General features: G+C 39.1%; 4 protein-coding genes across 4 annotated transcripts; 2 read left to right on the top strand and 2 right to left on the bottom strand.

Annotated features, from left to right (window-relative positions):
- Positions 1–2968: 2968 nt before the first annotated feature.
- Positions 2969–5326, top strand: EAF01_008873 (uncharacterized protein; the record flags this gene model as incomplete). The annotated part of the gene is made up of 6 exons (XM_038917129.1): positions 2969–2971; positions 3110–3186; positions 3240–3387; positions 3435–3985; positions 4035–4172; positions 4219–5326. 6 exons carry the CDS (start codon positions 2969–2971, stop codon positions 5324–5326), a joined length of 2025 nt encoding a protein of 674 aa, XP_038767523.1.
- Positions 5327–7481: 2155 nt separating this feature from the next.
- On the top strand, positions 7482–8860 carry EAF01_008872 (uncharacterized protein; the record flags this gene model as incomplete). The annotated part of the gene is made up of 2 exons (XM_038917128.1): positions 7482–7572; positions 7632–8860. 2 exons carry the CDS (start codon positions 7482–7484, stop codon positions 8858–8860), a joined length of 1320 nt encoding a protein of 439 aa, XP_038767522.1.
- Positions 8861–9931: 1071 nt separating this feature from the next.
- On the bottom strand, positions 9932–11798 carry EAF01_008871 (uncharacterized protein). Its single transcript, XM_038917127.1, has 3 exons — positions 11028–11798; positions 10660–10974; positions 9932–10609 (listed from the first exon to the last, which is right to left on the bottom strand). The coding sequence occupies exons 1-3, from the start codon at positions 11625–11627 to the stop codon at positions 10172–10174; spliced, it is 1353 nt and encodes a 450-aa protein (XP_038767521.1). The 5' UTR covers positions 11628–11798; the 3' UTR covers positions 9932–10171.
- A 2283-nt stretch (positions 11799–14081) lies between these two features.
- On the bottom strand, positions 14082–15248 carry EAF01_008870 (uncharacterized protein; the record flags this gene model as incomplete). The annotated part of the gene is made up of 5 exons (XM_038917126.1): positions 14082–14308; positions 14370–14517; positions 14725–14777; positions 14824–15124; positions 15180–15248. The coding sequence occupies 5 exons, from the start codon at positions 15246–15248 to the stop codon at positions 14082–14084; spliced, it is 798 nt and encodes a 265-aa protein (XP_038767520.1).
- Positions 15249–15470: the final 222 nt, after the last annotated feature.

The raw sequence follows: 15470 nt of genomic DNA, 5'->3' as shown, positions 1-15470 counted from the left end.
ATTCTCTAGAGATACGATGATTAAAGGGATAAGTAATATAAAACGCGCCTAAATACTTTCCCACTTTAGATTTTTGAGCAATCAAATTATATTACTAATTGAAAATTTATATAGTAAAATCTATTCAATAGAAGTATTATAGTGAAAATTACATTATATGAATTGGTTCTTTCAAATCATTAATACTTAATTAATTGAATTCTGATTTCGGAATTTTCTTTAAAGTTTATTTAGAATTTATAAAAACCTTTAAATACTAAACTATAAAACTATTAAAGTTGATGTTACGAAAAACTCCGTGCGTAGCGTACTAATCATTAAACTCTGATTATATTAATAATCCACGCTTACTCAAATAAGCTACTTCATCGCGTATTCAGAGTATAAAAGATAGGTATTGTTGGAACACGTGACTAAGGGCGTGACATTATATGTCACGTTTTACCCCACATACGTACTACATGTATAAGTGGAGTTAGTACACGTATGTATATTAAGTCGAGTACTCTACTTTCTGACCACCCCTATTTTAGGCCACCCTTTTACACTAAAAGTACTTTTTCAGCTTATTAATATCTCTATCAAAATACAATATAATTTATCGAAATTTATATGTATATAATTCAGATCATTTTAAGCTTATTCTAAAGAATTTAGATTTTTAGGATTTTTCTAAATAGAGATCTAAAGCTTTAAAATATCGATTTTTTAATTTGTATGAGAATTATATATAAATTTGAAATCAATTTTAAATCTTCAATAACTTTTTGATTATAATTAATAAAAAGAAACAAATTACTTTTTTGAAAGTTTTGAGCTTAAATCTATATAGAAAATATAAAAAATATAAAAAGGATTAACAGTTATAAAGATATACCTTAAGTAAGAAAAGAATATCTATAATTGTCAAAAGTACTCTTATAAATACTTATTAATTTAAACTTTCTAATTTTTCTAAATGTTCTATATTATAAATAATAAAAATTTATAATAAAAATATATAATTTATTTTTAATAATTTTCATTAAAAAGTTATTAAAGATTTAAACTGATTTGAAATTTATATGTAATTTTTATATAAATTAAAAAATCAATATTTTAAAAACTTCAGATCTTCATTTAAAAAATCCTAAAAATCTAAAATTTTCAGATAAATTTAAAATAATCTGAATTATATATATATAAATTTCCAATAAATTCTATACATAAATAAAAAAGTTATCAATAAACTAAAAAATCGATTCTTAATATAAATGAGTAGCTCAAAAGAGAAGTGACTAGAAAGTAGAGTATTCGACCTAGCAATTCCCTCTTTATATAAAGAGAGTAGAAAGAATGATTATAATCTTTTTACTCTTATACTTTATATATGTACCTTATTAAGTCTACTCAACAGGTATAATCCTTATTATTCCCTATATAAAAGTAATCAAGCGGCGTAGCTATTCTTCGTAATAGTTGATAAAAAGTAATTAAAACCCTTAAAGATTAAATTTTAAAGAGAATAATTTATTATTTATTCAGATGACTTAAATTAGTAATTAGATCTATTAAATAATGAGATTTTAATAAAAGTAGATTTTATATTACTTGTTTATATAACCTCTATATACTATAAGTAACTTACTCATACTATATTTGTTTAGAAAATTCGTATAAAGTTAGTAAGAATTAAGTATCTAAGCTCACTATGAGTTAGAGTTATCTGATTCGTTTCCTTATCAGATTATTCATTAGATACCTTGAAATTCTATTAAATATTGAGGCATTTTACCCCATAGAAAAGCGAGCTAATTGGTTCTAAAGCAAGCTTCAAGTAATAAACTCTACTATTTCTATACGAATTTTCCAGATGAATACGGTACGCGAATACGGGTGATGATGAAATCATATGCAGGTGTTCAACCAATCGAATATGGGATGAAAACCGGTACATCCGGTAAAATTGCGGGGAAGAACAGACGTTTGGGTCGGGTAATTGTGGGCGAGATGATCAACATCAAGGACTAATCAATATGTTATGTCATGTTAAGATTGGTCATGATTGTCATGATTCCGCCAGATACGCGTAGGTATTCCTTCGCAGGATAAAGCTTTCTGTAGATCGATATTTACTCTCCAAGAATGTGAGAAGATGTTAGAAGGGGATCCAACGCAGAGAAGCAAAAAGGTGGATTGAATCATGCAATAGGTAGTATGATGATTGTATGTGTAAGGTCTATCTTTTTGTGTGATTCTGTCCATCTGCTACCACTTGATCGAAACTCAATACGAGTCTGATGGTTCTGAAGTGTTGAGGTGTTCTCCGCACATCACGATTGAGAGTGGTATGTGAGCCCGATCATCAAAGCGTCCCAGGAAAGGACATGATGGCTCCCACTCGAGGTTGGCTGGAAAGCGACTTCAATTTCTTTTTCTTTATTCCTCTCTGGCGGGCCCATATATCACTTGTATAACCTCCAGCGAAATCCGATGGCCACCGAGCGCTGCCGTCCTATTGGATGCAGTCAGAAAGCATCGATACAACATGACACCCTCCAGACTCCAGAGACATTGGAAACATATAGCAGATGGCTATCAATGTGGCCATACAATTGCAGATGGGATAAAGATATAGGTTAACGTGGAAAGCTATTCTTCATTCGAATTGCATTGTGGAACAGATGGCGGCGGGTACCACATCCTTCACAATTTGTAATTCGAATGCCAGATTGCCACCATTGAGCTACTTCGAATGTGCCAGTTCGAGTATCTATTTTAAGAGAAATTCTTCCAGTAGTGCAGTTTGAGATCTCAAGACCTTAATGTTGCGAGAAGACTTTCCAGTTGTGATAAGTAACCCTACGAGGTAAAGTGTATATGTTCAAGGTGTTAACGTTAACTCCGCTTCAAGGCCCAGTCTCACGTGATGAAAATCACATCGTTTTCTATTTTCATTCGCCTCCTTCAACAATTTATACATGTACATATGGTATATATACCGCTACATGGAACACTCAATCATGGAAACGAAGACGCATAGTAAAGACATGTTGGGAATGTTATAGAAGAAAGCAAAAGCTAAGATATCATATCTCATTAATAAGCACGACCCTAACGAGTCCAATAGTGTAATCGTGGTCAACCATGTGATGTTTGCATTTCTCGAAATGTTCCGGACAAGTGCTCCTATTCTAACCCATCATCGTATGTTATCGCTCATAAACTGTGATTAGAAGACGTTCTTATACAAAGGATAGACTCGATGATCTCTCAAAGAATGGGGGACAATCAAACAAACGTACAAGAGACGAGGAAATCATATTGAAGTCAGGCTCAACGCCATCCGATCTTTTTGCTCAAGTAGGATATGCTTCTCATAACAGCTCGTTTACTGGGTTACAAAAGGTATTTCTTCGGCATCCTCATCCATAGGTTCAACCTGACAGAAGCAGTCGTTTCATGCTAATGATGACCTTTCCACATTCATGGGAACACCTACGTCAAATTCATTATCTCATCCTGGTTTACGACATAAACTTTTGAGTTTAGTTATACAAATACCATCTCAGTCTATTATCTCCGAGCTTGTCGACTTATTCTTCTCAGAATTACATTGGTATCTCAAAGTTATAGAAGAGCATTATTTTCGGGATCTTCTCCAGTCATGGCAAGATATTCGTAATACATTAAGTGGGCAATCGGATCTTGGAAGTATCTCTAAAGATCTTCTATATTTTCCTGCATTATTACTCCAAACTCTTGCTGTTTCTTTACAATTCTTACCTCCAAACACAGAAGCATCAAAAACACTTCAATTAAAGACGTTATTGGATTGTGATAGACTTTCTCATGAGTATAGTAAAGCTGGTATGGAGATAATGTCTCTTTTGGGAAGACACTCTTCCACCATAACAGGCGTCGAACATGATTTGTTAAAATCTGGTTGGCTTAAGAATTATAGTCGAGGCACAGAAGCGTGGCATCTATTGGGTAGTGCAATCAGGTTTGTGGTCTTTCCATCTCATTTATCCATCATGCTAACCGAATCTCAGGCAGGCCCAAGATTTAGGACTTCATTTGCAAGCTTCGATTCCTAAAGCTGCGGGAGAGGACGTTGGGATTGGACTGGAGAAACTTTGGTATGACGAATATAAAAGGAGGCTTTGGGTAACGCTCTTCACTTGGGACAGGTCAGCAGCTTGCATTCTTACTTGACACGTTGCTAATTATTGTCAGCCATATGTCTGTAATGCTCGGAAGACCTCGCTCAATCAATGCAAGTGATTGTACAATCAAAACACCGCTTGATTGTTCATTCCCTATTGACCCGTCAAAAACCATACCTACCCCAGCAAGTTTACAGGATCCTCACTCTCCACCATCCACTTATTCGGCTCAACTGTTTCATTATTCTTTAGCGCAAATGATTCATGAACTGTTAGCAGCTGGTGCTCATAGACCTCATATAAAAGACTACTCATTCATCACAAATCTTCATAACAAGATCGTTTCCATAGTTAGCGCTCTACCGCCTTGTTTACGACCAGAAACCCCAGATAAATCATGGGACATGAAAGAACCAAGACTTCCTCGCCAAAGATTGATGATAGCGACTTCAGCGCATTCATTTCTTATGGCACTTCATAAACCTCATGCACCAATCCATCCTACAAGTCTAACTGCATGCATAAAAGCTGCATTAGACTGTCTTGATGCTCAGGATCAATTTTTTAAAGCAATGAAACCAAATCAATATCGAATTTACTCCCTGGCATTCAATACTATTGATTGTGGAATAGTTTTATCTGGGATAGTATTGGAGTCACCAAATCTAGAGAGTAATCTAAAGGAAAGAATAAAACATGCAATCGAGAAATCGATAAAAAGGTTGAGATTAATGGAGGAAAGAAGCCCCATGGCAAAATCAGGTCTACAAATTCTCACCATTTGTCAGGAGAGGATCTTGGACCGTGATGAGAATGTCGATGGGATAGCCAAAAGTTCACAGTCATTGGACCAGAAAGATGGGAGTAAGAGCGTCGCCGAGGAGGAGGACAATGCGGCTACTCAGGAAGTTATGGATCCAGCGCAGGTCACAAATGGCTTTGAACTTCCTCAACCACAACCACTGATTACAAATGGCTCTTCTGTTAACCCCATTGTGGGCTTTAACAATATCGAAATGGATACGTCGTTTTGGGAGGAGATGACACAGATGATTGACTTTGACATTGGCGTAAGTATGGAAGAGGATTTATGGAACCCGAACTACTCGTTTCCGGAGTTGAATATGAATTCTGATAGCGTAATCTTGCCGGGGGTGTGGTATCAAGGGGGTGGGTGATGCTAAAACGATCGAATGAAGATTTGTCTAAATACTAGAACCACTTGAATTGTCATTAAAATCTACAGAACTTCTTCCGTTTGACAAATATTGGGTAATTGTTGACTACCATTCGCGTTGAATACTTTGATGATTTATGATGGATTGATAAATGTTTCAAAAAAATCTCATTGCCTTCTCGGAGATGGCAAGTATTGAGCTGAAATGTATGCGTGAGATTTATTAGTTGACTGGATTGGCAAGATAGCAACTTATGGATCATCGCTAAATACTACATATAGAAATATTTGGAAGAGACTTTCGAAGTTAAACTTTGGTGAATACAATTCAAAGGTTACGAGTTATGATTAGAGAAATACTGAGATGGATGTCAACATTCAAAAGTTAAGATGATGGACATCAAATGGCAGTACGATTTGAGCAAGAGTCACTTCAACAATCTCAAGCATCTCTAATAAAAGTATTAAGCGATTGGGGGTTATATTATTAATCTCCTTGAATCTGATATAGTATTTCGTTGCTTTGTGCTTGGAACATATGTGATATATTCCCAAATTTTACAAAAACAGATCTACATCTACTTGGAAGCTCTCTCCCCCCATTCTCACAATTCACCAGATCTAGGAGGGTCGTTTTGCATATCATCGCAAATCTCTCGCATTCAATAACGGGTTTGAGGTGATACAAATGTAGGGTGGAATTAGGATAGTATCAGATGAAAGGATGAAAGTTTGGGGGCTGCGTTGTCGCAAAGGAACTTCAGATACTATGTCTTAAAGGGCAGAAAAAGAGGTTGTTACGTTTGATGCTATTGCTATACCAAAACTTTCCACGTCTCAGAATTCAAATTCTGTCGATCGCTGCAGTTATCAATCAACAACTGAAAGATAATGCTAGTGAGATGTGGAAAAACTCGAGGATCAAAATAGCCAAAGACTAGTAGAAAGCTCTAGGCAAGAGTATGAACATTCGTCTAGAAATACAGAGAGAAGGGGGAGGAGGTGTGGATTGCTTTCAATAATTCGATAGATTTATCTCCAATATTTTGATAAGAGGTTGCTTGATGACAGTTTAAGAGACCGTGGGAGCTGTTATTACTTCCCAATAATATTCAACTATTTGACTATTTATAAATCACCTACTTTTGATTTTGATTTGAACGTTCTACATTCTACTTCCATCTTGAACAGGATTTTAATTTTTTTTTTGTTTTCATGAAAATGACAAGTGAGTTAAATTGTCTTAGGTGTTAAGACTTGAGTGATACAAATAATGTTGCCCACTAACCCTTTCCTCACTCTTCGACATCTCATCCGATTTTTTGGGGGGGGACAATTGTCCCTTAGTCTCATCTATATCATCGAAGCTTAACCTGGGCTTTTAAGCATGCTTTAATGTACTCAGCTGGCTTGAACTGTAGAATCCACGTGATGCAAATCAAATAGATTTGACGGCAGAAGATCAGTTCATGAGAAATGGCATATCTAAGGAATTGCAAGAGATTTCCGGATTGTAAGAATCGAATTCAATAGTAAATACGTTGCCATACCAGTGGATATAACAGGTGAGCGCGTGCCAGCAAACAGGCGCATTACATCTGGCTTTCGTAGCTTTGAACCTAGATTGTAAGAACGCACAGTACGAGTCGATAAATTAGACCTACTATAAAGACATCATAATCGCTACTGAGGTGATGGTGATACAAGCGATATCAATCATAAAATGAATGAGTAGTTCTCGCAGGATTAGCTCGATGTGTGAGGTATGAACTTGTTCTAATTCAACATAGAACTCGAAATTGCAGAGCTTCACACTGTAATTTCAAAACCCGGCAATCTATTCAAGAAACTATGAAGACTACAGATCATTATATGAAAACTCGGGTTGAATAAACACAGGAGGCGATTCTTTCTTGTGTATCAAATATTGTGGCTATGCATACACTGTTGTTGATTGTACCTGCCACAACACAACAAAACACCCATAAATTATATGACTTCTCGATCCTTCCGTCTCATACACACAAACAAAGTGTTGTAAACAATCTCCTCTTTAATACACCTTCATTGATTTCCACTAAAGTCGTACACATCCTTTACCTCAAACCACGCAACTTCATTGTCTCATATTTTGAATACATTCGAACAGTACCAACATGATAAATTTCTCAAAATTTCACGACTTTACCGCGGAGCTTCAATCTCTAATCTTGAAGCGTTGTGAGCGAAGAGACTTGACAAGATTATGTAGGTTCTCAATTTTCTAATAGCTACATAAACCCCATGGCTGATTTTGTTATACATAGCACAAACATCGCGTGATATGTATGAACGTACTGTGCCAATATTGTACCGTCATGTAAATCTTAGCTCTCATCGAACCACCTCTAATGATCTAATCGACTTAAGAGGCTTTGCGTATACATCTCTGCAACACAAAGACAATGTGAAGCGGCAGAACGCATTCATCGATACGATTCTCAAATTGCCCACGCTAGGGTACTTCGTTTTGACTTTAACTTGGACCATCTATCCGAGGCAGTGTTCAGATAACCAGAAATGCGAGGATAATGCAAAAATGTGGGAGGCGTGGAAGTTGCTATTTCGAGTCAAAAGACTAGACATTTATTCATTTGCTGCTGACTGGGGAGACTTTATTTATCTTCCTGCACAACCGGCTTACGAAGATTATTTGGGACCTTCAGCAATTATAACGCCAGCGGTATTCCCCGAAGCTACTGTCATTCGAATAGGAGGTCTTATGCCCTATAACTATTTCCGCGCTTGTGTTTCGACACCTTCTATTGTAGCTTCTTTGGAGATGGAAAATCTTCAAGGCCTCTTACAACTGAGAGATGGCTGTAATCTTTCATTTCATGTTGTAGTTTGTCGTAATATTGACCATCATTTCTGGAGAAATCAGACAAGATATAAAGAGACTAAGGATGAGAGCGGAATTCCTGTATTGAGACACGCCGGCCCAATGAGAGGGCATCTACAGCCTCTTGTTGGAAAATTTGTGAGATTGGAACATCTTAAAATCTCTACGGCGGGTCGTGAGGTTAGTCGAGATGTTAGATGGTCAGAGACAAGAGAAAAAAAGCGTTATTCCGAAATGGCAAATTTCATCAAATCGGTAGCACCCAAACTGGTTACTTTTGCTTTTGAACAAGGAGTGGGACTTGAACCACTTCAAAAATGGCAATTGGAGTCGTATGATTATACATCCACATCGAGTCAATCGAGAAGGCCAATGGATGATTACTTTTTAAAGTATTTACTTCCAGCATTGTTAGAAGGAACTTGGTCCCAACTCAGGAAATTTTCCATCCAAGGTGTCTGTGGAAATGTTAGGTATGAAACGAGACACTTGCTTAGATATGTGAACTTTACACCAGAGCCACCTGAAGCTCTAGAGTCTGTTATGTACCAGTTGCGTTCTGTCATGAGCAATAGTGTCGCGCTCACTTTGGAGAGGGAGACTCAGAGGGTATTTCACACGTCGTCTTTTAATGTCTACAGAACACGAAATTAGTAGGCTAAAGATGCTTCAAAAGTTCGTTATTGGGTAGGGCAAGACGAGTCTCACCAGGAAATTCGAGTGGGCACTTCATCAAAACCAAAGAGCTACTTATCCTTTGATATGATCCTTTAGTGTTGCAGATAATAATTCAAGCTATCAATCAATCCATTGCTACAGTGTAATTGAGTGTATGAGTTTGAAAAATTACTAGATTGGCTCCAAAACGTGTAGAAAAATTCATGCGATTCAATGAGACATTCGCTTACGTCGTTGATAACTTTAACAAGCTTGCTTCACAACAGCCGCCAAGGATGAAACGTCGACTGGTAGAAGCAATTATTCTGAAATAATAATGTTCATAAGCCAAATGGATTATCGGGTCACATGTGAGGGCATTAATGAGTGACAGATGCTGAGTCGTTTTTGCATCTACATGTCTCCGAGGCTGAATCTAATCATCTGGCTTTCACTACTATTTTAAAGAAGTATTTTGTACTGACTTTTAAGGAATCCAATACGTCTCATTAACCAATCACTCTATTTCTATTCCCAAATTTCACATGCTTTTATTGTCTATGAACTCCACATGAACCGGGATATAATAATCTCAATCGGTGAGACGTCATGCCCCAATTAACATATTTTTCGTTGCATCAATCCGGACGAGTTGTATATTTGTAGGGATGTAGTGAAGTTTTCACAAAATCTAGTCAGGCCCAGACCAGGGGAATAAGAGGTTTAGCTAGCATGATATGCTAGCATGAAGCTTGTGGATTTAATTAAGCTTGTTTCCCCGCTTTGTACTCGGTTCGTATAAGCTCCCGCAAAATTTACGCTATTAATGATTTTGTTGCATTCCTAAACAAGAATATTTTTTTTCTGGTGATTGGTTCTGTCATATAAGTATCTTTAGTCTGGAATTAGTCAACGCAGCTTTAAGCTTCTAGAGGAGTTTAATTTATGCTAAGTTATTCTATCGTGTAATAAACATTCTTCATCTGAAACTGTAGGTCTGCAATTGCTTTCTGGAAAATAGTCACAATTAAGGCACGAGGCAAAGAGGATGTAGACAAATGATATGTACTCGTTCAGATCATATGTACAAAGTTGACTTCCATGTACACAATACCCAAACAAGCGATTTTCTCCAATGCTAACTTTCATCTCAACCACATAAGATCAATAAAGGAGCGCTTCCAATTTTCCTCGCCACCTAATTCAAATGAACGAGCGCTTCAAATTTTTCCTATATCATCATCGTCATCATCATCCACCATCACCCGACTCCTACGATTCGACTCCTAGTGCCTGATCCACATACTCTTAACCGTAAGTAGAGTTAATAGCTCCGACCTTGATGTTACTGTAGACTACATAAGCATTGGGAGAATTTGCTTCAACCGACGCTGGAACTCCCGATGTCGTATCACAAGTACCTCTTGGACCACCGGCCGATGTATGCGTAACAGGGTAAGTAGAATCGAGCCAAAGCATATTGGAATAATAATCATCCCAAAGAGACAACACGAGAACCATACCCTCTTTGAAAGCAGCAGACATGGAAGCAAGACCACCATGGTTGGAAAAGGAGGTGGGATCACCAAAAGCGGTTTTTTGAGCATCGCAGAAAGGAGTTGTGATGGAATTACCGCTTACGCCTGAGATGGTGGAGTAGGAGTTGGGGATAACTTTGCCCTTCTGGACGTAGAAACGTTTAATCTCATTGAGAGTACCAGATGCTGTGCCGTCGGTAGTGAGGAACTAGTTGACATGTTAATTCATTATCTAAGTATATGTGAAAAGACGCTTACCTGGGTGACGACAGTAAAGACAGACTTGGTGTCGACAGTCATACCTGGACCATAGAAGGATTTATTACCCATGCGATAAGAGTTGAAATCACATCCATCTGGATCGCAAGTACCAGCATATCTAGATGATGAGTAGGTGCCACCGCAAGCATCGCCAGTACAGACCGTTGGTGTCACAGTATCACAAGAATGAGGAGTGACAGCAGTGGAAATCGAGTTTGCTTCCCAGATATCCATTTCAGCACAGCATGAGCCGTGATTACCAACACCAGTGTTAGGATTGTTGCTTGCGGGTACCCAACCATCAACGTTGGCCTGGTGCACAATTCAATTAGCTTTATTCTCTTGCAGCATGTATATAGACCTACCTGGCCATTGATAAACTTCATATCACGTGGACATTGTGAATCACAGTATCCGGTGCCATACTGGGCACCAGCCGTATTGGTTGAGGAAACACCTCCATCAGCCGGAAGATTAGCGAAGTAAACAGCACCGTTCAATCCGCAAGGTAAATTGGAGACATCAACATCGAATGTGAACTCCTGATTCAACAGATTGAATGTCTTATAGTGGGTATTGTCGGCCAATAGGTAGACTCGAGACCCAACGTTCTTTGATGATGATTGAGTAACAAAGTTGAGTCTCAAAGAACTTCCACTGGTTGTGATACCATAGGTTCCAGAATAGTCTGCGCCTTCAAGAGCACAGTTCTTTGCACAGGTGGCATCATCTGGGCACAATTTTGCGTCCCAAGTGTTTCCTGTGTAACAATTTGTCGAGGTGCCTACTCCGTGAGTCCATCGCCAGTTTCCATCAAGGACAATGCTTCCAGTGTTTGTGGTGCAAGATCCTTTAGCAGTGCAAGATTGCCAAGTAAGAGAAGGATGAGTTTCCGTTTGATAGGTACCGACTTGTTGACCATAAACGGCCGCGAAAAGAGAGACCAAAGCAATTCTTGATGTCATAGTGATGTATTGTCAGATTCTTGTGTTCATGCAAATTGTAGTTGAGATGAAAGGGACTTGAAGCAGGAAGAACCCCTCGCTTTATACTTCATTTCTCGTCCCACGGATCGTGGTTAAATGTTCTTTCACATACTCAAAGTTCTTGATGCACTCATCACATTCTGACCTCGTCGACGACCGGCTCGGGAGGCCGCTGGACCGACAGTACCAAGAACCTAAGATCCGCAACAACAATCGGACAGACGGTCCGTAAAAGAAGACTACTTCAAAAAGTAGTGATGAATACAAGGGAGCTTGGGTTCAGCTGATATAGAGTCCTGCTAAAAGAAGCTTTAACTTTCACACTTGAGGCCCACAAACATCTCAAAGCAAACAACTACATGATAGTTAGCAATACATATCCGGAATTGCCAACCGATTTAAATTAAAAGACGCGCAACATTTGAAGTCAGGAACATCGTGCATGGAGTTCGTCGGACGTTTTATATAAATTTCTCCGCTAATCCCCCCTTTATATAAACATGCACGAATTACCGTTGCAGAAAATATTTTAGCCGAGAAGCTAAAATTTTATTTCGGCATTCGAAATACACTATGTCGCGCTACGACAATTGGCGTGAAATCCAGCACCACAAAAAAAAGCGCTTTAGCTGTCTCCCTCTAAATTATCTTATTATTTCTTGAGAGCTTAAATCTACCAACACAAACAATTGTTGACAATGTCAGGTATGGTATTAAGACTTCAACAATCTAATCGGTCGGCATATTACCTGTGATTTTCAATTAAGAACTAGGGCTCGGATGTGCGGATCCGGAGCACACTTGTATTGACCCGAAGATACTTTAGGACTTGTGTTAATTTGTTCTAGTAAGAAGTCTGCCGAGTGCCGGGGTTTCCCCAGTTTTCCAACGCAACAATGCATGGCCATCAAATTGCCGAGTGAAGCTTGATTGGCGAAGGATGAATTATCCGTCGTAATCGAGGAGCTAACTCCCCCCCCCTGAAAATTCCGGTCACAGGACCAAAATAACCAAAATGTTGACAACATGAAAAGTTTAAAGGGATAAGAAAAAGCGAGATTGGAAGAAATCGGCGAAGTGGGTCCAACAAGGATAGATGATACTTCAGGAGTGAATTGGTTACCACAGCTATCTTGAGGCAGTCCAAAATATCCCTCGGTGTCAGATTTCATTCTGATGAAGAGTACAAAACAAAATTTCACAGGATATTCGGACCAGTATACGCCTCTGCTATACGGCATACTTTGCCATGGGGACCCCGCCCCTAGTTCTCCATTTAACACCACTTAGGCTCAGGTAGAAACTCTCAATGTCTGATTTATACCTAAAAATCCATCTGAATCTTCCTCGAGTGCGGGGAAATCTTCAGATCGACACTGCATTTAACATTCACTTTTTTGCCAGCTACCACCATGTGAAATTCCTGATTGGGCTCGGACGATGTCCTTCCGATTCGTATTTCTGAGGCTGCTAAATCTCAGGAATGTTCAGAAAGTTCATAATATCTCAATGCTTTGAAGTCTGCTGTCTCATACAAGCCATAGATCTGATTCAAGCAATGCATGCTGATAGCCACCCCATTTTCCATGCCCCCCTGTTTATTCATCAACAGAATGATACCTCGTTACCACTTAATCATCGTATCCTCGATCCACCTATTGGCTCAGAATGTCCCCGTCTTGTTTCCTGATGACATAAGCTGCAATAATGTAGAATATCGCGCATAACTAAGGAGGGTGAACATATCATGAGCGATCCCGAGTGTTCTCTAGGGTATAATCATGTAGCTATGGTTTCGTGATGCTACCCTAGGACGTGAATCAATTTTTCCACCTAACGTTCCCATCAACGAACTTGATATTATCTGTACGCGGATCCATCTTTCCCCCATACTTTTCCGTTAATAGACGCTCCGCCGACTGCATGAACAGAACGCTGCATTGAAGAGACAGAGAGCAGGCCTCGAGCCCCTCGTAAGCCAATATTACCTCTAGCGCTGCCCTCGAAAGCCGATGACTTCGACTCATATATTACAATATAATTTTTGTTGGAATCGCTATCTTCAAGGGAGTCGTAAAGATCACATGTTACGATCTCAATGAACCGCGCGCTTCGAACCAGAGACGTGCTTGGAAGACGTACATTTCTGATGCGAATTGAAGATTGCATTCCTGGCCACAAGAATAATGACATCAGCTTCCGAAAACTTACTCATATGTTCACGACTGAATTGTAGTTGATATGTCTTGTCAATCTGTTGATCAATGATGGACTTACAGTAGGGCTCGAGATTTTGTACTTCATAAGAGGCAAGTAGGGGCGATCTAACTGCTCTGTCTCCGCCACTTTTCAACAACGCCACCTTTCAAAGCGTGCCTCACTTAGAAAAATAAAAACAACCCCTTCTATAGCTGTTGATTCAACTGAAAAACATCATGACTCGGCTTCAACGACAGTTAAGCTTCTGGCATGAATTGATGATGTTTTGTTGAGACTTTGAGGACCTGTGTTGCGACCAGCCGCACTTGATGTCTCAATGGCGCCTACTTGAGCTTTCAAGGTGTGGCAAACCATGACGTAATCAGCTCCTGCATAGATGTACGAGCCTTGACTGATGACATTCGTGATTAAATCTGTAGCACTGACCTTCAAACCCCTAACTGCTTCTTTCTCTGTCCCGTAAGTTGCTCTTATGCCACCCATCTCTGATGAATCACTGACTGTCAATCTTATACTTCATCTCTCCGCGTAGATTTCTTATTACATCCGGATTCAAATTGGCGGGTAAGTCACCAATGACCACATCAGAGGTGTTATCTAACCGGGGTAGAGGTTTATGAGTGACGGCATCTACGCCAGCTTTCATGGCCTGCCGAACGAAACCAGCTCGCAAGCTTCCGATTTATTGTTGGTCTTAACGACAACTGGAAGTTCACATCGAGAGTCATCAGCTGTATTATCTTAACCAGGGAGATACTTAACGTAAGATACTATTCCATTCTACTACAAACCCTTCACTTACGTCTATGACAACCTCCTAATTAACTATCTCTTAGTCATCCGAGCATGATCTCACTTCAATGATTAAACTGTTTAGTTTCGAATGTGTATCCGCAACGGGCTCGTAATCTATGCTGATGTCATATTCTTTCAGCACTTATTGCCGTACATTTACCAACTTTAGATGCATTTGAGTGATCACCGGTCGCACCAAAAGCCGTCGAACCGGGAAGTTGTGTTGTAAGATATGGATTGATGCGAGCCACTAGCCAACCCTCTTTATCAATTGCGATAAAGAATTTCTCAGAGTGTCCACAACTTTCAATCAAGTCCTGCAACAGAGCCTTTGGTTGAATAAGTCTCACTGTGGTAGAGACGTTTCCATGAAGAAGTATGACGGTTCCAATTTTGTAAGCTTCAGTGAGAGTTTCGATGTCTTCGTTGACAAAATGACCATTAGCGGCAATCATGAAAACCTAAGTTGTCATTAGACGAGGGTGGAATTTGATTGCGCCATTACCTATGGGATACGTGGTCGATCCGCCCGTCCATCGATCCCATGATATTCAAAAGATTGAGAGCAGTGAAGTTGGCAAGCATTGGCATGAATCTGAGAGACTTTACAAGGATGAACCATAACTGTCTAATCTTCTTCTTCAGCTCTTAATTTGACGATCGGCTAGTTGCTGATCCCTTATATCTCGGCACCATTATTTTTAAGTGTGTCTAGTGAAGCATGCAAAGAGAAAACTGTCGGTGCCCTTTCGTGTTATTTAATCACGAGGCTCAAAGCTCCCAGTGTAACTTCGCATTTAAAAAGCC

Source organism: Botrytis porri (genome assembly GCF_014898465.1).
Source record: "Botrytis porri strain MUCL 3234 chromosome Unknown BPOR_012, whole genome shotgun sequence".
NCBI classification, from domain to species: domain Eukaryota; kingdom Fungi; phylum Ascomycota; class Leotiomycetes; order Helotiales; family Sclerotiniaceae; genus Botrytis; species Botrytis porri.
Note: the sequence above shows the minus strand (reverse complement) of the source record. Positions and strands in the feature narration are given on the sequence as shown.